General features: G+C 34.3%; 4 protein-coding genes across 4 annotated transcripts; 3 read left to right on the forward strand and 1 right to left on the reverse strand.

Annotated features, from left to right (window-relative positions):
• Nucleotides 1-2,166: 2,166 nt before the first annotated feature.
• Nucleotides 2,167-3,258, reverse strand: LOC145636622 (uncharacterized). Its single transcript, XM_081688188.1, has 3 exons — nucleotides 3,138-3,258; nucleotides 2,713-2,874; nucleotides 2,167-2,582 (listed from the first exon to the last, which is right to left on the reverse strand). The coding sequence occupies exons 1-3, from the start codon at nucleotides 3,256-3,258 to the stop codon at nucleotides 2,167-2,169; spliced, it is 699 nt and encodes a 232-aa protein (XP_081544314.1).
• A 632-nt stretch (nucleotides 3,259-3,890) lies between these two features.
• LOC145636623 (germin-like protein subfamily 3 member 3) lies at nucleotides 3,891-7,943 on the forward strand. Its single transcript, XM_081688189.1, has 2 exons — nucleotides 3,891-4,056; nucleotides 7,357-7,943. The coding sequence occupies exons 1-2, from the start codon at nucleotides 3,891-3,893 to the stop codon at nucleotides 7,941-7,943; spliced, it is 753 nt and encodes a 250-aa protein (XP_081544315.1).
• A 3,039-nt stretch (nucleotides 7,944-10,982) lies between these two features.
• LOC145634502 (auxin-binding protein ABP19a-like) lies at nucleotides 10,983-13,710 on the forward strand. The gene is made up of 2 exons (XM_081685927.1): nucleotides 10,983-11,752; nucleotides 13,335-13,710. The coding sequence occupies exon 1, from the start codon at nucleotides 11,104-11,106 to the stop codon at nucleotides 11,728-11,730; it is 627 nt and encodes a 208-aa protein (XP_081542053.1). The 5' UTR covers nucleotides 10,983-11,103; the 3' UTR covers nucleotides 11,731-11,752; nucleotides 13,335-13,710.
• A 1,804-nt stretch (nucleotides 13,711-15,514) lies between these two features.
• On the forward strand, nucleotides 15,515-16,378 carry LOC145634503 (germin-like protein subfamily 3 member 3). The gene has a single exon (XM_081685928.1). The coding sequence runs from the start codon at nucleotides 15,582-15,584 to the stop codon at nucleotides 16,206-16,208; it is 627 nt and encodes a 208-aa protein (XP_081542054.1). The 5' UTR covers nucleotides 15,515-15,581; the 3' UTR covers nucleotides 16,209-16,378.
• Nucleotides 16,379-23,835: the final 7,457 nt, after the last annotated feature.

The following is a 23,835-nucleotide window of genomic DNA, read 5'->3' on the forward strand; positions in this document are numbered from 1 at the left end:
AAAATAAGCTCATTTGATAACAAATGTGAGAAATAGGCAAGTTAGAACCAAAAACGCCCCATTTTCGCCCATTTTTTCTAGTTTTAGGACCTAGTGAACCTATATTGCCACTTATAAACAATTTCAAGCCTCAAACTCAAGTAACTATGTTAGTTAGGTGTATTAAGGTCAAAAATAGGTTCATTAGATAACAAATGTGAGAAATAGGCAAGTTAGAACCAAAAACGCCCCATTTTCACCCAATTTTCCTAGTTTTAGGACCTAGTGAACCTATATTGCCACTTATGAACTATTTCAAGCCTCGAACTCAAGTAACTATGTTATTTAGGTGTATTATGGTCAAAAATAAGCTCATTTGATAACAAATGTGAGAAATAGGCAAGTTAGAACCAAAAACGCCCCATTTTCGCCCATTTTTTCTAGTTTTAGGACCTAGTGAACCTATATTGCCACTTATAAACAATTTCAAGCCTCAAACTCAAGTAACTATGTTAGTTAGGTGTATTAAGGTCAAAAATAGGTTCATTAGATAACAAATGTGAGAAATAGACAAGTTAGAACCAAAAACGCCCCATTTTCACCCAATTTTCCTAGTTTTAGGACCTAGTGAACCTATATTGCCACTTATGAACTATATCAAGCCTCAAACTATTGGTTCTCATTCTTTATTTTTATTTCTGCATTGTATATCCTTTGTTTGTTACAGGAGGCGTACCAACACAGACAGGAGGAATCAAGAACCCAGGGTTCCCAACTGTCTGAAAATGAAATTTTCTTTGAGGCGGCTGGTGGTCGTAATAAGAAGGGTCGTGTTAGAGGTCTTGGTGTTGGTGCTGACTTGTACTACGGCACATCTAGGGGACGAGGATCGGGTTCTTCCAGCCAATACGTACCGTCGGTCATAACTCAAATGCAGGAAAACTTCCACAAGGAGTTGAATGAGAGGGTGGAAGCAATTGAGAGCCAGATCGATAGCCGTGTGGCGGAACAGCTCGATGCTCGAGTGGAGGCTCGAGTGGCAGAACGGATGGCTGAAATCGAGAGGAAGAACAAGGAGTTCTTAGAGGAGTTAGCCAGTAGATTTACAGGATTGACCACTCCTTTCACTTGTTCTACGATTCAGCCTCAGATTCGAGACCCCAGGAACGACCCGGGTGGTGGTGGTGGTGGTGGTGCAGGCCAAGGACAGCCAGCTTGTGTTTAGTTAGGTGTCATTTTTCGATTTTTGTATATGGATGACATTGTAGTTTAAAAAATTATATCATGTACCGTACTTGGTAGTTACGGCTACGTGTTGTATATATTTGAATTATGTTAGGGCGTGGACTTTTTGACTGAAATTATTTTAAATGCACGTATTTTATTAAACAGGATTGCATGAATACAGGTTCCAGGAAAACAAAACAAAATACAAAAAAATTAAACAGGATTGCAGGAATACAGGTTCCAGGAAAAAAAACAAAATACAAAAAAAAAAAAAATTAAAATTACAATAACTTTGCGACGGAATGTAATTCCGTCGCAAAATACTCCATTTTGCGACGGAATTACATTCCGTCGCAAAATTTGTGACGGACTATTCCGTCGCAAAAGAATCCATTTTGATTCCGTCGCAAAATTTGTGACGGAATATTCCGTCGCAAAATGATTCCTCTTGCTACGGAATTTTCGTCGCAAATGTTGTTTTCAGCTACAACTACCTTTCCGTCGCAAAATCCGTCGCAATTCGTTTTGCGACGGATATTCCGTCACAAAAGGACTGTTTGCTACGAAAGTTCGAGCGACGCCATGCCTGTGACGGAAATCCGTCGCAAAGTCACTTTGCGACGGAATTTTGCCATTTTGCGACGAATTATTTCCGTCGCAAAACGGCCCTTTTCTTGTTGTGGAAGAAGGGATGATATTTCTATGTGGAGGGTTGTAGCAGTTGGTAAGTATTGCCAAGCACATAGCCAGAGAAAAGACAGATGGTCAGTGATGAAATTCATCCTGCCTTAGGGTAAAGAAGGTCCCATTGATAGAAGTAGGCAGAGGTGATATCAAAGTAATTATTCCCCTTACCCAAGGTACAGAAAGGGGAGTCCTCCCCTTTGGTAGGAATAGGCATGGCAATATATGTGGGATAGGATGTTAGGGGGAAAACTGATATTGGTAGGATTCAAAATATCACCTATTACCCCTAATGATAGAGTTAAATTTCTCATCAAGTTGGCTAGGGAGAAGGGGCCCAGCAATAAGACTCCTAAGAGGGCCTAAGCCTAGCCAATTATCAAACCATAGGGAGCAGCTGTCCCCTTTGGCAATATTCCATGGAGTGAAGTGAGCAAAAATGTCCCAACCTTTCCTCATACTCTGCCAGACATGGGACCCATGCTTAAAAGGAGTGGGAATAGATCTTTTACAGTACTTCTCCCTAATGATGGTTGAAGCAATGCTATGACAATTATGAACCTTCCAGCAGAGCTTGGAAAGGAGGGCTACATTATTTTGCAAGTGAGCAAGTCTAAACCCTAGACCTCCCTTATATTTTCTACCACAGAGTTTGGACCAAGCTAGGAGGTGGACTTCATGGTTGGTAGAAGCTAAAAGAGCCCCAGAAAAAATTGGAACAGATTTGATCAATTTTAGCACACACTTTTTTTGGGAGGGCAATGGCTTGCATAGCATATTGAGGAATGGCAGCAAGGGAAGATTTAATAAGCAAAGCTCTACCAGCCTTAGAGAGGGATGAAGACTTCCAATGAGATAGCTTCTTAGCAAGGTTGGAGGTGATGTAAGACAGTTGAGAAGGGGATGGTCTCTTGTAAGTCAGAGGGAAGTAGGTTCCCAGGTCATCACTGACAGCAACATGAAGGGCCACAGTGAAGTCCTGGACTGTTTGGAGGGAAACATGCTTTGAGAAATATATTTAATTTACTCTTATTAGAAGGATTCATTTTCTGTCCCGAGACCTCCCAGAAGGTGTTGAGAGTATCTAGCATGGAGTGGATAGTAGGGTTGGATGCTTCTCCAAACAGAAGAAGGTCATCAACAAAGAGGAGGTGGGAGATAGGAGTACCTCCCCTTTTAAAGAATAAAGGTCTCCATTCTACCTAATCCACATGCTTCTTGAATCAAGGAAGAGAGGTATTCCATACAGATGATAAAAATGTAAGGAGATATAAGGTCCCCTTGTCTCAAACCCCTAGAAGCCTTAAAATTCCTAGTGGGTTTACCATTAACCATAACTTGAAAGGAGGAAAAGGCAATGCAATTCATGATCAAGTCACAAGAATCCTTATCAAAACCATTTTGTGGCCAGACCGAACCTAATAAAAGGCCATTCTAACCTATCACAGGCTTTCTCAAGGTCAATTTTAAGGGCAAACCAACCTGAGGTGCTTTGTTTGGTTTTCATAGAATGAAGGATCTCTGAAGCGGCTATGTAGTTACTCTGGCAGCCTCTGCCAGGAAGAAAACTACCCTGATTTGGGGAAATGATTGAGTTGATCCTAGGTCTAATTCTTTGGACCAACACTTTAGTGATTATTTTATAGATGGTGTTGCACAGGCTAATAGGTCTGAACTGTTTATGGACTCAGGGTCAGTGGTCTTAGGGATGAGGCAGATCGAGGTTTTATTTATCTCAGGGGGGACAAATAGGGAAGTAAAGCAGGAGGAGGTGAACCTTAACATGTCTCTCTAAACAGTAGGCCAGTGTTCTTGATAGAAGAATGGGTGGTAACCATCAAGGCCAGGGGCCTTGAACTTTTGCTTACTAAAGACAACCTGGTGGATTTCAAATAAAGCAGGGGATGGGAGACACAGAACACATTGCCATACTCTAGAGACTCAATTTGAAGGGTGATTTCAGAGGTGAATAAGGAAGAGAAGTACTAAGCTATGTGGTCATGCAGCTGGGTATCAGGAATGGGGTTCCCAACAGAGTTGCTAAGGTTTTGGATCCTGTTATAGGATCTCCTTACCAGAACATAATTATGGAAAAAGGAGGAGTTCCTATCCCCAAGGGTAAGCCAGTTAACTTTAGCTCTGACAGCCCAGAAGGCCTCCTCTTGGGTATAGGTTGTAGGATATAGTTTGTCTGAAAACTTAAGTTGTCATTAAGGAAATTAGCAAATGAGTGAAAACCTAATATTATGACACGTTTGGTGAACAGTTATCATCAATAAACCTATATTAAAGGAGAAATTTTTTATGACACATGTTATTCTCTGGAAAAAAAAGTTTTCCCTCTAATTTTTTGTTTTCCAATTTTATTATTTTATATTTTAATTGTTACAAAATCTAACAAATCTAAAATTACCATTCTTTTTTGTTGAATCTAATAATATAATTATTTTAGTAAATACTTCCTCTGTTTTTTAAATACTTGCTCCATTTTTCCATTCGTGGAGTTTTAGGAGAAACTGGATAAAGTAATAAAATATGGAGGTAGTGAGGTAGGTGAAAGAATAAAAAATTGTAAAAAGCAAAAGTTGTGGAGAGAATTGGAGGAGAGAGAATATGAAAATAATAAAATATGATTTATGTTGGGTCCACTAGGTGAGAGAAATGAATTAAATATTGTAAAAGCTTTCCAAATAAAGAAATGGAGCAAGTATTTAAAAACAGCCGAAAAAGAAAAGTTGAGCAAATATTTAAAAACGGAGGGAGTAATAAAAAAAGCATGTCAATGTCTTATTTATAAATCAATCAATAACAGGTTTCAAAAAAAAAAAAAAAAATCAATCAATCAATAACAATATACTAAAAGACACACAAGCAATGACACGAGTCATCTCCTGTTTTTATTTTTATTATTTTTATTTTTTTTGCTGAATGAAATTCAATGAAAGAAACAACCCTTATATAAAATTAATTCCCTAACTTTAAACAATATAATTACTTAAAATAAAAAAGATTTGGCACATCTTTAAAATTTTCAACATAATTTTGATCATTTTTTACATCATATTATATCTAACGTATCTTTCGTAATCTTTTATTTTAATAAAAAAATTGTCAACTATATTTTTAGAATGTTAATAAAAAAAAAACTAATTTGAATGGAAATTCAATAATAGTTATTGAAATTTTTTTTCTCTCTTCTCTCTCCTCTCTACTCCTCTCTCCTCTCTGTTCTAGGGTTTTAATTTTCTTGGCCGTTTAGGCCGGAAATAGTCTAATTTCTTCGGAAATTAGACTATTTCCGACCCTTTTTCTTTAATTCAATTTAGTTTTTTGTTTTGTTTGGTTTATTTGTTTTGTTTTGTTCTCTCCATCTGTGAGAGTCTGTCCCAATTTTCTGGGTTTTTCCCAATTTTCTGGGATTTTGATTCTCATCTATGGATGATAATTTTATTTTTAGGGTTCTTATAATAATTGGGAAGGTGATTTGGATTCCTATGGGTATGAGATTTGTCATCAACCGATCGATCAAAACATCAGCGCAGATTGCGGAGGTCTCAACTTGGAAAGATGCAAAGACATCGAAAATCATTGCTCGCGTCAAGTTTGAAGCGGTGGAGTATGAGCTATGCCAAATATGCAAATTAGTTATGATTTTGATTGTAAAAGTTATGATATTTTCTCTAAATCTGTGGTTTACAGATCCTTATTATTGTAGATGTCGTATGGTTTTTATTTAATGATATTATTCTTCCCGTTCAAAAAAAAAATAATAGTTATTGAAATTTACTGTATATGGAACGGGAACTAACCTAGTTATCAACAATATGGAACACAATTATATTAAAACAAATTTAAAGTTATGGAAAAATAATTTCCTACAAATAAACTTTTATAAAAAGTCTTAATCAACATAACATAAAAAAATGTACTTGTATTAACTAAGTACCATTTTCTCTCAAAAAAAAATTAAATATTATTTTGAGAATTATAATGTTTTTTTATGTGTATATGATTACTTATTTAATTAGTTTCATTTTTCTCATGTACAAAATGTGAGGCATAATCATATGCCAATTGTTTTGATTGCATTTTTTTTATTATAATAAAATATTTTAAATTAATTGTAGAAATAGATCTTAGTATTATCCGTGCATACACCAGATCTAAACTAGTAAATCATAAATGTTAATGATTCAATGTGCAAATATGTGAAAAAATTTGTACAGTATACCATTACCAAGTGGTATGCATGTGAGGTCATCTCTAAGCCCTCATGCTCCTCATAAAATTTCATTGCTAGCCATTACCATTTGTAAGGTGGTATTGATGAGTGGTAATAGAGATTCATGAAGAGTTTTTTTTTTTAAAAAAAAAAATATTAAAAATATAAAATTCAAAAACTGATAGATATATATTGAAATATATATTGATTTAAAAACTTATATGAAGTAGAATTTTAAAAAACTTACATAGAATGTCTATAAACTTGTAAGTTCCTAATTTTCTTTTTTCAAATATTAAAATGCATAAAACTTATATAAAAAGTCCAATAACTTATATTATCTCTCACCATTAGCTAATAGTCATATACTACAATCTCAAAAGTAATTTATAAGTATATAACCTACATCCACCCCGCCTCATCTCCTGCGATGGACATGGTATTTAACCCATCCGTCCACCAACTGCCAAACCTAAATCCATCCCCACCTCCTATTTGAACCCCTTCCTGACATTGCTTATTAGAGGCTCAAAATAATTTAACTAGTTAGCTGTTTTAAAAATAATGTAACAAGTTATCTTGAAAATATAATAGTAATCTAATTTAGTCGATACATAATTAGAGGAAATTCTCATATATTCAATACGGAGTACAACATTTTGTGTCATATCTCTTATTCACCGTTTGTGACTCTCTATACACAAAAAACTAGTCATAACGCAAAACGCAAAATACAGTGTGGAACTTGATGGGTCTAGACATACACAGGAAAAAATTATAATCATATTCTTAAATTGTGTATGTTAAATTATTCCATGTTCAACCAATACCATTTTAGATACAAATTTTGAGAGAAATTAATTTAAGATAATATTATTCAAGTCAATAAAACGACGGTGATCTAATTATTGGATTAATTAGACTCAAACTCTCAAACTATTCCTTTGACTTTTTTTTTTTTGACAAAATATTCCTTTGACTTTCATATATACAAAATAAACAACATCACACCCTTTCTGAAAAATTGAACAAGTCAAGCCATACAGACCAAAAATATTTCCTCTATATAAAGGGTACCGATTGCCGCTAAGAAAATGCAAGAAACCAATCCGCAATATAATTAAAATTTACCTAAAACAAGCTTAACCACTTACGCTAGTTTTAATTACCCAACACCACCTTTCAGCTAAAACAAGCTTGCATAATGAGCAATCTTTTATTTTTCTTTGTCTTTTGTTTCTTAGCCACTTTGTCCCATGCCATAGAACTCGACTTTTGTGTCGGGGATCCTAGTCTTCCTAGAGGACCTGAAGGATATGCTTGCAAAGATCCTACTAAAGTCACAACTGATGATTTTGTTTACACGGGTTTCCGTGGAGAAAAAACTCCCAATAATGTTTTCGGGAATAATGTGACATTGGCATTTTCAGATGTGTTTCCAGCATTTAATGGTTTAGGCATATCTATGGCCAGGTTAGACTTTGCCATTGGAGGAGTAATCCCAGTACACTCCCATCGTACATCAGAAGTTCTTCTTTTGGTGAAAGGTACGATCATTGCAGGATTTATTGACACAAACAACACTGCTTATTATAAAAGATTAGAGGTTGGTGATGTCATGGTATTTCCACAAGCCATGCTTCACTTCCAAATCAACGTTGGTGAATCTCCGGCTACTGCCTATGTTAGTTTGAATGGTGCAAACCCTGCATTACAACTCACTCCTACCGCTTTATTTGCTGGAAATTTACCTGCTGACATTGCCCAGAAAATCACACTCTTGAGCCGTAAGGAAGTTATGCACATGAAGCGAATATTCGGCACAACTTAACAAAACTCCTTTATGAGTTTTTATTTTAAGTTCCGAAAATAAAAGAAAGAAATATTGTAATAAAAGAGTGTATAATTAAATTATGTCCATTGTTTCCTTAAGCTATTTTGTACTAATAAATATTTTTGTAACATTTACATATATAATATCCTCCCTTTTTCTGATGCTCATCACTTTTTAGGACAATACTTCCTCCATTTGCACGTTTTTAGTTTATATTTTTTTTGACATTGATACTGTTTACACACTTTTCTTTAACTGTATATATTTTGCGATTTATAAATAATTTAAAAGTATAGCTATGTGATACACCCCATACGGCCATACTTTTCCCAAGAAAAGACATATATTTTACAAAACATAATTGAGAAATAAAGAAACCTAGGGTAATCATCACTAGTGATTACTTGACACTTTTCCGAACTAGAAACTTGTGTGTAGCAGAACAAAATACTTACTCCGTATTCCCTCCAACCTTTAATGTTTGCCACTTTTGATGAAAAATCAAGGGAATTAAAGTAGAGAAAGTGGAAAAATGAAAGTATATGGAGAAGTGAAATTTTCAGCCAATAAAGTAATAAAGGTGCATGGAAAAAAGAAATTTTCAATTAAAAGAGTAATTAAAATACATAGGAAAGAGAAATTTAGCGATTCATGGGTGTAAAAAATTAAATTAGTTAAAAGTTGGTACTCCCTCCGTCCCTAAATTACATTCGTCCTTTCTATTTTTGGTATTTCAAAATTACATTGCTCTTTCCTATTTTTGGTAAGTTTTTTTAGTAAATCAATTCTCTTTTTCTGTTTTATATTTAATGCTTTCTCACTCATCCTTACCTAATCTCACTCATAATCTTTGTGCCAAATTACAATGAATATGATTGGTTAAAAATTTTCAATTAGGAGGATGTGATTGGTCCTTTTTTTTTGCAAAGGATTGATGACATGTCATGAGTAATAACTAATCTATCTTTGTACTTCCCATTGCATTATCTAATTATTGTTATTTGTCTTATTCTTTCCTCCTTAATTCCCGTGTAAATTATATCTTAACAATTATGAAAACGGTCTTGCTAACGAGCGCCCCGGGGCGCTAGTTAAGGATAAATCATATTGGTTGAATGATATTAAGTTAGGAATTCATGACAAAATCACGCGTCGTTCGGTGTAATTAATGTTAATTTTACTCTAATATTTGCACTTTAATTCTCTTATTATCTAACGCCTCGGGGGCGCTCATTAGCTTTTGCCTTATGCAAATATGAAATGTGACAAACATTAGTGATGGAGAGAGTATAACAATAGTAATAGTAGTATTGTAACATTAGTGATGTATTGATGTAATCATAAACTTTTGAGTTGAGATGTGTTAAATACGAGTTTGGGCCGTACTCGTCACGGGAGAGTGCAAGTTCACCACTTTACAAGACCAAGGAGGTTCTATTTAGGGCTCAATAAGATGGGAATGTTGTACATTACTTAGCTTAAAGCAAATTATATGGAAGATTAATTAATTATTCTCAATACATCATGTAAATGACCGAATACAATACATTAGTAAAGTTCCTAAGGAACACAAAAGAAAAGTTTAACTCGAAGAGATTCACCGACCATCTACAAGAGAGAAGCTGAAGGAAGTAGATGCTCAGCCTTTCTAGGCCAGGGCAGCAAGAAGGACTCTTACGAGCTCTAAACTTTATAACTTCATATTCTATAACTTCCATCAAACAAATTAAATTCGAGAATTCCGATCCCACTATTATATTTGCTATAATAAATTAATAAAATTATAGTATAATAACTAAAAACCTTACTCCGTGATATATTTGGTTAATATATTCGGTGCTTTACTACGGATACGCCCTAGTAAAGAAAACTACAAGAAAATATTGCAAGCAATTATCATTTAACAGACCACATGCATCAACCGCTTTAATTTGGTTGGAGCTACATACCTCTTGTTTTGAGAGAAAATTTATTCAATAATTTACTACTCCTTCCGTTCCTTTATTAAAAGCTTATTTCTAATATTTATTACTCACATAATGAAAAAGAGAAATAAATTCTAATTTAGGGACGAAAGGAGTATTTTATTTACAACTCCCGGCCCTCCGTCTTCGAAAGAACGACCCATTTAGGTTGATTTCGCGGGTATTAAGAAACCTAATTTGCAAGTGCAAATGTATGGGAAAACACAAATCAACAATAATTTGCAATTAATACCTAGAGAGATCGTGAAATAGGGAGAATTAACTGCATGACAAAAATATTTGAGGATATATTAGTAATTTTGTGATTTTAATAGATGTTGGGAAAAACAAATGGGTCATTCTTTTTGGGACTAAAATTATGCCAAATAGGTCGTCGTCCTTTTAGGAACAGAGGGAGTAGTGAATAAAAAAATATCCCCACAGGCCACAGCTGGCTCATATAGTAATAATGTAACAAGTTATCCTAATATTTTTAATATTAACTAGTTTAATTGGTTAACTATAGAGATTTTAGGATATAATTCCTACATATTGATGCAGAGCACTACACCATATGTAGAGTCGTAGAAGATGGACCATATCTAACTCTCTAAAACCCAAAATAAGTCGTGTTGCAATTTGTTAGTCTTGTCAACTTGACTTGGTCTTTAATACATGTAATTTAAGTAATAAAATACGAAATGTAGGCAATATTTCCGGAGCATTGAATGTGGTATTTGAAGATAATACTTAATTTAATTTATAATGAGTATCCTAAATTAATTGATGATAATACTGTATCATTTTATACAACTCATACATACCATTTCAACAAAGTTTAATTGAAGAAATTTTCAAGTCAATAAAACAACAACGCAGACAAATTAAAATTAGACTTAAAAAAAAACAGATATTCAGCCGCATCTAATCACCTCTTAAATGCAAGATACGTATTTCTTTGACTTTCATACCAAATAAAGAATATCACACCCTTTACGAATTGAACTAAACTAGCCATAGTGACTAATTGACCAAATGTTACCTCTATATAAAGGGTACCAATTGCCTCTAAGAACATACAACAAACTCATCTACAACATTAGTTATATCTACACTTCAATACTTACATTAGTATTAAGTTAACGATCTAACACCACCATACACCACCTTTCTGGCTATTAAAAGCTTACACGATGAACAATCTTTCATATATCGTCGTCTTTTGTCTCCTAGCCACTCTATCTCATGCCATAGAGCTCGACTTTTGTGTTGGGGATCCTAGTCTCCCTAGAGGACCTCAAGGATATGCTTGCAAAGATCCTGCTAAAGTCACAACTGATGATTTTGTTTACACAGGTTTCCGTGGTGAAAAAACTCCCAATAATGTTTTCGGGAATAATGTGACATTGGCATTTTCAGATGTGTTCCCAGCATTTAATGGTTTAGGCATATCTATGGCTAGGTTAGACTTTGCTGTTGGAGGAGTAATCCCAGTACACTCCCATCGTACATCTGAAGTTCTTATTTTGGTTAAAGGTTCAATTGTTGCAGGTTTTATTGATACCAATAACACCGCATACTATAAAAGATTAGAGGTTGGTGATGTGATGGTATTTCCACAAGCCATGCTTCACTTTCAAATCAATGTTGGCAAAACTCCGGCTACCGCGTATGTTAGTTTGAATGGAGCAAATCCTGCACTGCAACTCACTCCTACCGCTTTATTTGCGGGGAACTTACCTGCTGATATAGCCCAACAAATCACACTCTTGAGTCGTGGAGAAGTAATGCGAATGAAGAGAATCTTCCGCACAGCCTAACAAAATTTCTTTTTCAAATTATTTCAAATTTAATTTTACTATAATAAATTCTAAAAAATTGTAATAAACAAGCTAAGTGTATTACTTGTTGTATGTATTATATATGTTAACATGTACCATGAGTCCATGAGACATAGAAGTTACTTAAAATCTTGTGATCAATAAAATTTCATTCCTTTACTTGATACTCTCTGGCTTTTTTGTTTTTTTCTTTTAAGAAAAAAAAACTTTGAACAAACTCTGTGGCTTTTTTTGTTTTTGTTCATACGTACTAATTCAAAAAAAAAAATTTATAAACTTACATCTAATGAGTATTTTTAATTAAATTTTTTATAATTTAAAGCAATATTAATTAACTTGATGCAAGAATAAGCTTTTTTTTTTAGCAACATTAAGTTCACGTACAACCATGCGATCCGAGGCACCACCAGTCCACCACCCCAATACAACTTCAACCCATTTATCAGGCAATATTCAGGTGTTAGACCTTTACATGCCCTTCCCGCTGAAAACCTTTATACAAAATGGATGGTGCCTCACATCTCTGCAATTAGTGTACGTGGGAAATGAAATGTAGATCGAAAGGCTTTAACAAAATTAAAGAAATAAATAATTTAAAGGTTAATTTTTCAATTATCACCCAAAAATGTACCCATTTTCGAACTAACCACCCGTTTAATTTTTTATTTTAAATTACCACCCCTTAAATTAAATAAATGCTCAGATTACCACCCATTTACAAAATCCGGTGGATTTTCTGTCTGTAGGCCCCATCTAACACTAAGTTTGACCCTTTTGCTTGATTTCCCCCCCGATTTTTCACTTTAAAAATGCTCTCTAAACTTTAATTCACATTTCTTTCACCAAATTCTAACAAATTTCAAAGAGAAAAATGTGAATTGAAGTTAAGAGAGCGTTTTTAAAGAGAAAATTAGGGTGAAAAAATCAGTCAAAAGGGTCAAATAAACGTTAGATCGGGTCCACAGACGGAAAATCCACCGGATTTTTGAAATGGGTGGTAATCTGAGCATTTATTTAATTTAAGGGATGATAATTTAAAATAAAAAATTAAACGGGTGGTTAGTTCAGAAATGGTTACATTTTTGGGTGGTAATTTAAAAATTTTCCTTATTTAAAATGTATAGTCATAAATGTGAAACAAAAAAAATCTAAGATTTAGTTAAAAATGATAAGAGGGAGTATAGGATAACAAAGATTAACTAAAAATTATACTTTGTACATTGAATACAAAATATTTACGAATTTTACACCATCCTCCAACCCTAAAACTAAAAAAACCCTCTATCCGCTCCCAAATCCACTCGTTGCCTCGTTGGCGATCAAACCCACCTCCCTTGCACTGTCGAACCTATGTCACCTATCCTTTTTCCAACTCCCCCCCCATCTCCCCCTCCCAATGAACCAGGCCACCACCCCAAAATTAAAAGTGTTTGCAGCTAAATTGGGCGGTGTCGACATGAGGGAGGGAGATCTGGCCTCCCACATTGGGGTTTTGGCAAGGAGTTTTTCGGCTAAGGTGGAAGGGATATTGGGGGAGGCGTTTTAGGCGGGGAGGCAAGGAGAATTTGGGTTGTTTATGGTGGTTCAAAGGAGGGACATGGGCACAGGTGCAAGGCTAGGTGCGGGGCGACACTGGCGCGATAATGGTTAAGGCTGGGAGCGGGCGGCGAGGGGCTAGGTTGTGTGGCGGTTGTAGCAGGCCCATATATGAGCCAGAGCAACTGGGGCAGCTGCCAGGCCCATGAACTGAGGCCTTTAAATAGTTATAAATAAATAAATTATATCCAATTGTGATAACACATGTTTGTGTAAGCCTGGTGATAAGAGCTTTGTGCAGCTTAGTTCCTCGATGCCACAGGTCGAAGGCCCACAATTCAATTTATTTTTCTATTGTTTTTAATTTCTTTCTTTCTTTATTACTCGTACTTTAAACAAGACACTTATAATTTCTTTTTCTATGTCAATCAAGAATTTTATATTTCTCTAATTTTTTTTTTTCTTAATTCATCAAGAAGATTAAATTTTTCGCTAAATTGTGTTTTGAAAACACATGTATAAAAATAAGACCTATATACAGTGTAACATATTTGCTAAATATTTTCTTCTATTCATTTTCTCATTTGGTAAATTACTTTAGAAGGACATTTCATTTTCTTTCTTATATTTTCAATTACAGTTGCACCCAATATATTTTGTATAAAAAAACGACATTCTCTCTCCTCTCTCCTCCTTCCTCTTTCCAAAACCTTATCCTTCATTGTTGAATTTTGAAGAGAGTTCCGTTGGTTTTAATCGATGGAAATCCCTAATTCTTGTTTCTTTAAAGTTTTCTTTAAGGTTTATAATAATGTTTCCTTCTTTTGGGAGAAACTTTTCTCTCTCGAAAGAAAGGGTTTTCGATCTCCTTCGAAAGACAAGGATTTTTTAATCCTTTTCGAAAGAAAAAGTTTATCTCCTCTTTTCGAGGGAGAAATTTTTTAGTTTTGAATCCATGATATTAGATCTAATGGATTGTTGTGAAATTATTTCGTTGGTGAAAAAGTTATCAAAACAGACTAATGAATTAGAAGAAAAACATCCTCTTAGCTACAAAGGATCTCTATATTGTCTCTCCAATAAGACTGTATTTTCCAGTGATATAAGTGGGAGATGTTTCACAATCCAATATTTACTCGACGATCGTAGTTTTTATAAAGGAAAATTTTAGTTGATTCAATATTTTATGTATTTCATAACGTCGAATCTCTATTGTGTATATAAAATAATGGTGAAATTTTTATAATATTTCCATTTTAGGTAAATGCATATGTTGCACCTAAGAAGTAATGAAGTTCAGTACTACATATAGAATAAATATTAGGAGACATTTGGTTCACATAGTGATATGGATGTAGTTGCAAACTTGATTCTTAATACCCTTTATTAAAACAATTGTTATTATTAGTGATAGATTTTTGTTTTGATACATACCTAAAGGTGTGATATAAATCATACCTACCTCCCCCTCCCCCCCCCCCCCCCCCACCTAAACCCCAACCATGTGATGAGCTTATAGCGCGGGCTTAAAAATTAAAATATTTAGAGGAATAACTCAAATATTAAATACTTCCTCCATTAAATATTAATTGTAATTTTGCAATATTTTATATTTTACAAATAATATTTTATAGATAATACCCTATAATTGTAACTACGGAGTAATATTTAACGGAGGTACTACAACATTTTGTATTATATCTCTCATATTCAATCCACGACTCTATACGCAAAACCACAAGTTATCATGCAACTTGTTAGTCTAGGGTTTGGCTACTCGAGTAGCCTTATACGAAGTAGAAATAATAATTTCTAGCCAAGCATATTATTAAAAATTACGTGAAATGCAGGCAAGATTTTCGGAGCACCAGAAGCTTGAATTTGGAATTTTATGGATCTAGACACACGAAAAAAATATAATCATATTCTTCAATGAGTATAACCTATATAAATTCAACCCACGTAGACAATTTTAGATACTACGTATTTATTTGAGAAACATTAATTTAAAATTATATTCAAGTCAATAAAACAATGACGGTGATATCAACTTATTGGATTAAATGACTCAAAATATCAAATTTTTCCTTTGACTTTCATATATACAAAAAAACAATATCATACCCTTTTTGAACAATTGAACAAGTCAAGCCATACAAACGAAAAATGTTTCCCCTATATAAAGGGTACCAATTGCCGCTAAGAAAATGCAAGAAACCAATCTGCAATAACCACTTATACTAGCTTTATTTAACGACCCAACACAACCTTTCTAGCTAAAACAAGCTTGCACAATGAGCAATCTTTCAATTTTCTTTGTCTTCTGTTTCTTCGCTACTTTGTCTTATGCCATAGAGCTCGACTTCTGTGTTGGGGATCCCAGTCTTCCTAGAGGACCTCAAGGATATGCTTGCAAAGATCCTGCTAAAGTCACAACTGATGATTTTGTTTATACAGGTTTTCGTGGTGAGAAAACTCCCAATAATGTTTTTGGGAATAATGTGACATTGGCATTTTCAGATGTGTTCCCAGCATTTAATGGTTTAGGCATATCTATGGCCAGGTTAGACTTTGCCGTTGGAGGAGTAATCCCAGTACACTCCCATCGTACATCTGAAGTTCTTATTTTGGTTAAAGGTTCAATTATTGCAGGTTTTATTGATACCAACAACACCGCATACTATAAAAGATTAGAGGTTGGTGATGTGATGGTATTTCCACAAGCCATGCTTCACTTTCAAATCAACGTTGGCAAAACTCCGGCTACCGCGTATGTTAGTTTGAATGGAGCAAATCCTGCACTACAACTCACTCCTACCGCCTTATTTGCGGGGAACTTACCTGCTGATATAGCCCAACAAATCACACTCTTGAGTCGTGGAGAAGTAATGCGAATGAAGAGAATCTTCGGCACAGCCTAACAATTTTTTTTTTTTGCAAATTATTTCAAATTAACTTTTACTATAAAAATTCTAAAAGATTGTAAAAACAAGGGTATTATTTGTTGTATCTATTGTATACGTTAATATGTACCATGAGATGTAAAAGTTCCTTAAAATCTTGTGATCAATAAAATTTCCTCCTTTTACTTTATACTCTCTTACTTTGTTATTATTTTTTTTCTTACAAAATAATTTTCACGATCTCTGGCTTGGTTCATCTCATCTCTTATAAGTACTAATTCAAACAAAATATAAACTTACGTCAAATGAGTTTTTTTTAATTGAATTTTTATAATTTTAAGCAATATTATTTAACTTGATGCAAGAATAAGCCCTTTTTAGCAATATTACTTTCACATGCAATCCATGCACCACCACCCCAAGACCAACTTCAACCAATTTAACGGGCAATATTCAGGTGTTAGACCTTAACATGCCCTTCCTGCTGGAAACCTTTATACAAAATGGATGGTACCTCACATCTCTGCAATTAGTATACTCGGGAAATGGAAGATGGAAAGGCTTTAACATAAATATAATTAAAGAAATAAATGATTTAAAATGTGTATTGATAAATGTGAAAAAATGAGATAAGCTAAAATACGGTGAACTAACTAACACACAAAAACGGAAAAAATCGGCCATTAGTTGCACATTTAGTCCCTCATCTTTCAAATGAGGCAAATTGGTCTCTCTACCACCCGTGCCTCACCATTTCTGGTGGAGGAACTTCTGAGTTAGCAAAGTTTAAGAATTTCTGCTGCCAACTAAGCCAAAGTTCAGGGACTAGCAAAGTTTAGGGACTGGGAGTGATGACTAAGCAAAGTTTAAGGATTAAGAGTGATGACCAAGCAAAAGTTTGGGGCCTTTACAATTAATGTTGAAGGATTTTAGTACAACCAAAGTAAAATTTAGCTTTGTGCTCTTTGGATGGATAATTGATTAGCATCATCTAATTAAATAATGACAATATTAACATATCTGACAATGAAAAAAAAAGAGCAATATTAGAATATAAATAATTATATCATTTGCAAATAATTAGATAAATATATATACCATATACGTACGTAGTATAAGTTAGAAATGATATAAAAATATATTTTGATTTACATAAACAAATTGATATATTAACAAATAAAAATTCTTCTTAATAAAAGCATCTAATAAATTGACACACTTCTTACAAGTGCGCTCCATGCTCAATTGGGTCTCCCAATCAATCTTTGGAAAATCGTGCATAACAAGAACATCTTGACAAGAGAAGAATGGGTTAGCCAATTATTAAAAAAAGGCGCAATAATAAAAAAAAAACCGCTCACCGTTCACATCTTTGTCTTTTGTTTCATAGCTACTTTGTCTCATGCCATAGAGCTCGACTTCTGTATTGGTGATCCTAGTCATCCTAGAGGACCTCAAGGATATGCTTGCAAAGATCCTGCTAAAGTCACAACTAATGATTTTGGCCCTGTTTGGTAGTAAGTTTATGGGGGGTATATTAGCTTATTTGACTAACTTTAGCTGATTGACTAGTCAAACAAGCTAATACAAGTGTTTGGTAGTAAGCTTATTGAAAGAGTTTATTCCACTAAATAAGCTCTTTTTGAAAAAACTCATTTTAGGAGGTTTTTCAATTAGCTCATTCATTAATTATTGTGAAATGACATTTATAACCTCATTTAATTTAAAATCCTATCAAAACTACCTACCCCACAATTAGCTTATTGGTCATTTCACATACTCAATCTCCTTTAAGCTATCAGCTATTTACCAAACACTTTTATATACTCAGTTAATACAATAAGTTAGTCAAATCAGTTAATAAAATCAGCTAGTCAAAATCAGCTAACTTAATCAGCTTTAGCTTTCAGCTTTCTCCCAAACAGAGCCTTTGTTTACACGGGTTTCCGTGGTGAAAAAACTCCTAATAATGTTTTTGGGAACAATGTTACATTAGCATTTTCAGATGTGTTCCCAGCCTTTAATGGTTTAGGTATATCTATGGCTAGGTTAGATTTTGCCGTAGGAGGATGGAGTTGTTCCAGTACACTCTCATCGTACGTCAGAAGTTCTTATTTTGGTTAAAGGTTCAATCATTGCAGGATTTATTGATACAAATAACACTGCATACTATAAAAGATTAGAGGTTGGTGATGTGATGGTGTTTCCACAAGCCATGCTTCATTTCCAAATCAACGTTGGCAAAACTCCGACTACTGCCTATGTCAGTCTGAATGGTGCAAACCCTGCATTACAACTCACTCCTACCGCTTTATTTGCTGGAAATTTACCAGATGACATTGCCCAGAAAATCACACTCTTGAGATGTAAGGAAGTTATGCACATGAAGCAAATATTCGGCATAGCTTATCAAAACTCCTTTATGAGTTTTTATTTTAAGTCCAAAAATAAAACAAAAATAGAAATATTGTAATAAAAGAGTGTATGATTAAATTATGTCCATTGTATTCCTTAAGCTATTTTGTACTAATAAATATTTTTGTAACATTTACATAAAAAATATTGTCCCTTTTTTTCGATGTTCATCACTTCTTAGGACAATACTTCCTCCATTTGCACGTTTTTAGTTTATATTTGTTTTTTTGACATTGATACTATTCACACACTTTTCTTTAATTGTATATATTTTGCGACTTATAAATAATTTAAAAGTATAGTCATGTGGTTTGGGTTGTAACACCCATACAATGATACACCCCATACTTTTCCCAAGTGATGACATATTTTACTTGTCCTCCATTATCATCCCCCTGCAATCTAGTTTCATTAAGGGTAGAGGTATGGAAGACAATATCATTTTGATCAAGGAAGTTGCCATCAGTTTAAAAAGAGTAGGGAGGGGAAAAACATCATGTCCCTTAAGTTAGACTTAACAAAAGCCTATGACAGTCTTGAGTGGGATTTCATTCATCAAACTTTAATCCACTTTCATTTCCCAAGTAAGCTCATTAGGCTAATTATGCATTGTGTTTCCACAAGTTCAATTTCTGTTTTGTGGAATGGGGAAATAACTGAGTCCTTTAAACCTAGCAAAAGGATTAGGCAGGGTGATCCTCTCTCTAGTTACCTCTTCATCCTTTGCATGGAAAGACTTTCTTTATTAATTGAGGATGAAGTTCATAAAGGGAACTGAAAGGCTTTGAAAGTGTCAAATCTAGTATCTCCTTTGGGAAATATCTAGGAGTTCAAATCAATGCTAACAAACTGAAAGCTTCTGATTATTGGGATTTGATAAATAAAACCTCAGAGAGAATCAAAGGCTGGCAAGCTAAACTGTTGAATATGGCTGGCAGATCAAATTTGATCAAATCAGTTCTTAATTCTCATCCTCTTCATGCCATGCAAACCAATCTCCTTCCTTTTTCAATCACTGATACCTTGGAAAAGAAATGTAAAAAGTTTTTGTGGAATAGGGTAGATAAAAAGCATTATAGTCCTAGGTTGAGCTGGGCTAAAATTCAAAATCTTATTGGGTTAGGAGGATTGGGGGTTAGAAACCTGAGGGAATGGAACATTTGTTTTATGGCCAAGTTAGGTTGGACAAGTTATGGGTGAAAATTATGAAGGATAAGTATTTCAGAAGGGATAGTTTCTGGGATTGCAAATCTTCTTCTACTTATTCAGCAATGTGGAGGGATATTTTGAAAGGGGGAGATTTACTTAAGAAGGGAACCATTGTAAGGATTGAAGATGGAAGCCTTATACCTCTTTGGCATGACCACTGGGTTGGGCATGGTCCTCTATACCTTACTCAACCCCATGGGATTGTGCCTGATAGAAAAGCCCATTGGAGTGTGGACAATATAATCAGAAATGGAAAGTGGTATCTTTCAGATATAATTTATCTTCTCCCCTCTTCCATTCTAAAACAAATTCAAGCCATCCCTATTTCCTCCCCTTCTCTTTCAAATTCTCATGATAGTATCAGATGGGTCCATGATAAAACAGGAGTTTTCACTATTAAGAGTGCCTATCATGCTATACATAACCCTGTTAAGATGGGTATTCCTTTTGTTTTCAATTGGAAAAATCTCTGTAAAAGAAAAGTTCCTCATAAATACAAAATTTTCATTTGAAGAATTGTGTTTTGTCCATCCTCCCGTAAGTAGCAAAATCAAATTCCTAATTCCTGATTTTGATCCACTACAAGAAAAAAAAGGTTTGGGCGACGAAAGATTTCGTTGCCCAAAGACACAAATTCGTCGCCCAATCCTTTGTGCAACGAAGATGAACTCGTCGTGGGCTCGTCGCACAAGGGTCGACGCCCTTGCTATTTTGTGCGACAAAATGTGTAATCGTTGCCCATGACCTATTTTGGGAGTCGGATAATTTCGTTGCCCTAATTCCGTTTTGTGGGACCAGTTAATAATCACTTGTTGCCCAAAACTAGTTTTTGCGTCTAAAATTTTCGTTGCCCAATCAATTTTGTACAACAAACATTTTATTTTGTCGCACTTAGCCTATGATATTTAACCTTCTACTTTTGTTTGGGCGTATTCATTACTAACTTACAATAAGTTTCACATTCGTTCCCTAAAATATATATATAGAAAATGCTACCAATAGTCGTATGCTTATATTGCACTTGTCTCGCCATCACACGTGTAATTCATGATATATCAATTAAGGTGCAAATAATTACATGAGATCAAATATTCAAACTAAAAGTATAAAATGAACTTTACATAATACGAAATGTAAAATATAAATCTATTTTTACAAAACATTACATATGTTCATATTCCTTATTGGAAATCTTAAACATAAACCAATTTTTTTTACAACGTACAAAAAAAAAAAAAAAAAAAAAAAAAAAAAATCTCCATATCACCATTCCTTGTACTACTTGATCCGTACTCAGTTGAAGTAATAGAGCATAACAACCAATCAACCAACCTATAAGACATTATGAAAACAATTAAAATCAAGAGTAAAAAGAGGTTAATTAGCTACAAAATCAAAAGCAATGTACTAGTTAAAATATATAGAGTACTTATTTTATACAGAAACTAGTGGCGATTCTAGGATTTGTTCGTTATGGGTTCGGACTGTCCAAACAAATTGAAGGATATAAAATATCATAATTCAAAATAAAATTCGGGTGTGCACAAATGACACAACAAGCTGATGATTTTTGTGATTTTGACACACGTTTTTTCCAAAAATATTCTAAGCCTTTCATGTCCAAACTGTAAAATACAATGATATCAATGAATCACATGTTTAATTAACAATTTAACATTCTACAATTTTACATTCTACAATTTTACATTACATTCACAGAATCACATATTCCCTAATTCACAAGTAAATGAAATCACAATTTCAATTAACAATTTAAAAAAAAAAAAGATTAATAAACAACTAACCTATAGACTGTCGAAGAGAGAGAACTCGGAGAAGGTTGAACACCGGTCGCTCGTCGCCCGTCGGCGGATTGCGACCTGAGAGAGAGCGGCGGCGTCCTTCAATGAGAGTGAGGGGAGAGGAAGTCAGAACTCAAGAAGAAGTTAGGGTTCTGTTTCAGTGTTTTACAATTTTGAATTGGGGATAAGTTTAAAAAAAAAAGTAAGGAAATAAAGGGGTTGGGTTTCGAACCCCTGATCCCTGAACCAAAAGGCAAGGCATTCACCACCAGAACGCGGGATGTATACGTGAAATAATATGCAGGGTTTATTATTTATCCCTATTTTTTTTCAGCTGAACCCATACTGGAATCGCCACTGACAGAAACTAATAAGTTCAGGCCATGCCTTTATACACAACCAGTTTTGACTCAATAACCACATTAGGGTTAAAAAATGCATAGTATAGAACATAGAATAAACTGTTGTGAAATCTATTGTTTAAAGTCTAATATTAAGTAATTAAAACAACATGTGAGCCCAATTGTCACCCAACACACATATTGTAACAGATTTAACTCATCGAATCTCGATCGGAAAGTAATAAAACCATTGTTGAGTATTGTAAACAATCATCATAAAAAATGATAATTATTCTAGGAGAAAAAATGCCAAAAATTAATAATTTAACAAAAGAACTAGCATCCAAGATTAAACGAAATTGAGCAATTGTCAATTAATACTTACATGTTAAAAAGTTCAAGAAACAATTCAATTACTTGGGAATTTTGCTTAAATGAATATATTTATAAGTCTGAAAATGACAAATGTTCAATAAGATATATTTAGCAGTTACAAGAAAAAAAATTAAAGCATGTTAGATAATGGATATAAACCTTTAATTAAATTGCATATCATCCTAATCATGCCTAGTATCTGCACAGGATTAAAGTAGAAATTTATCAATTAAAAGGCACAAATTTATAACTAAATAATATACTCTTAATTAAAAGAGTAAATACTGTTCGTGAAAATTTCAGATGTAAAATTATGCTACCTGCTAGATTGTAGAAATTGGGATAAAAGTAGTATGTCTATTCAACTGTGCAGAAATGAGTTTATATACAAACTAAACTCTAGGTTCCTATTAAATTAGGAAAACCAAACAACTAGGGAACTTAAAAGACTACATATACAAAAAGATTAAACTGAAAAGACTATATATACAAAAACATTAATTCCCTAAAATAAAATATCTCCAATACTCCCCCTCAAGTAGGAGCGTGAGGATCACGAACGCCCAACTTGGACAGTAAGAAATAGAATTGTGAGGCGCCTAATGCCTTAGTGAAGATATCTGCTGGCTGTAAGGTGGTACGGACATGAGCACAAGAAATAACACCAGCCATTAGGAGCTCACGAACGAAATGACAATCAATCTCGATGTGTTTGGTACGTTCGTGAAAGACTGGATTTGCGCAATATGAAGGGCGGCCTGATTATCACAGAATAAACGAACAGGATGATGATGATAAACCCCAAGCGCTGCAAGAAAACTCCGTAACCACTTAATCTCCGCACAAGTAAATGCCATTGATCGATATTCGGCTTTTGCCGAAGAGCGAGATACAGTGTGTTGCTTCTTCGTTTTCCACGAAATGGGAGACGACCCAAGCATAATAAAATAACCAGATATCGAGCGTCGAGTTAGAGGGAAGCTTGCCCAATCAGAGTCGCAGTATGCATAAAGTTGCAGATCACTATCAGAGCGAAGAAGTATACCTTGTCCAGGATGAGACTTAATATATCGCAGGACACGCATAGCTGCAGCAAAGTGCTCTTGAAGAGGAGCCTGCATAAACTGGGATAATATATGAACAGGATAAGATATGTCTGGGCGTGTAATAGTGAGATAGATTAAACGACCCACTATACGTCGATATTGTGCAGGATCAGCATATAGAGGGCTTGTGGCAGAAGCGAGCTTATGATTTTGAGGCAAAGGTGTATCAACTGGCTTTGAGGCCAACAAACCTGCCTCCTGTAAAATGTCAAGGGTATACTTACGTTGGCAAAGAAACATTCCTTCATCAGAACGTGCACATTCGATGCCAAGAAAATATTTCAGAGGTCCCAAATCTTTAAGTTGGAAACATGTATCCAAATATTTCTTAAATGATGCACATAATGTAGGATTATTACCGGCCACTAAAATATCATCAACATATACCAAAACAGAA

This window comes from Chenopodium album, chromosome 6 (genome assembly GCF_948465745.1).
Source record: "Chenopodium album chromosome 6, dcCheAlbu1.1, whole genome shotgun sequence".
In the NCBI taxonomy this organism is placed as follows: Eukaryota; Viridiplantae; Streptophyta; class Magnoliopsida; order Caryophyllales; family Amaranthaceae; genus Chenopodium; species Chenopodium album.

Excerpts from the sequence above, each read along its gene's own strand:
- LOC145636622 (XM_081688188.1), bottom strand. The coding sequence starts at position 3,258 with ATGAATTGCATTGCCTTTTCCTCCTTTCAAGTTATGGTTAATGGTAAA. Across the intron at positions 2,875-3,137 it reads TCCTTACATTTTTATCATCT|TCCAGGACTTCACTGTGGCC; the intron begins GTATGGAATACC and ends CCCTCCAAACAG. Across the intron at positions 2,583-2,712 it reads TTCATCCCTCTCTAAGGCTG|CTTCTACCAACCATGAAGTC; the intron begins GTAGAGCTTTGC and ends GGGCTCTTTTAG.
- LOC145636623 (XM_081688189.1), top strand. The coding sequence starts at position 3,891 with ATGCAGCTGGGTATCAGGAATGGGGTTCCCAACAGAGTTGCTAAGGTT. Across the intron at positions 4,057-7,356 it reads CCCAGAAGGCCTCCTCTTGG|CCACTTTGTCCCATGCCATA; the intron begins GTATAGGTTGTA and ends TTTGTTTCTTAG.
- LOC145634502 (XM_081685927.1), top strand. The coding sequence starts at position 11,104 with ATGAACAATCTTTCATATATCGTCGTCTTTTGTCTCCTAGCCACTCTA.
- LOC145634503 (XM_081685928.1), top strand. The coding sequence starts at position 15,582 with ATGAGCAATCTTTCAATTTTCTTTGTCTTCTGTTTCTTCGCTACTTTG.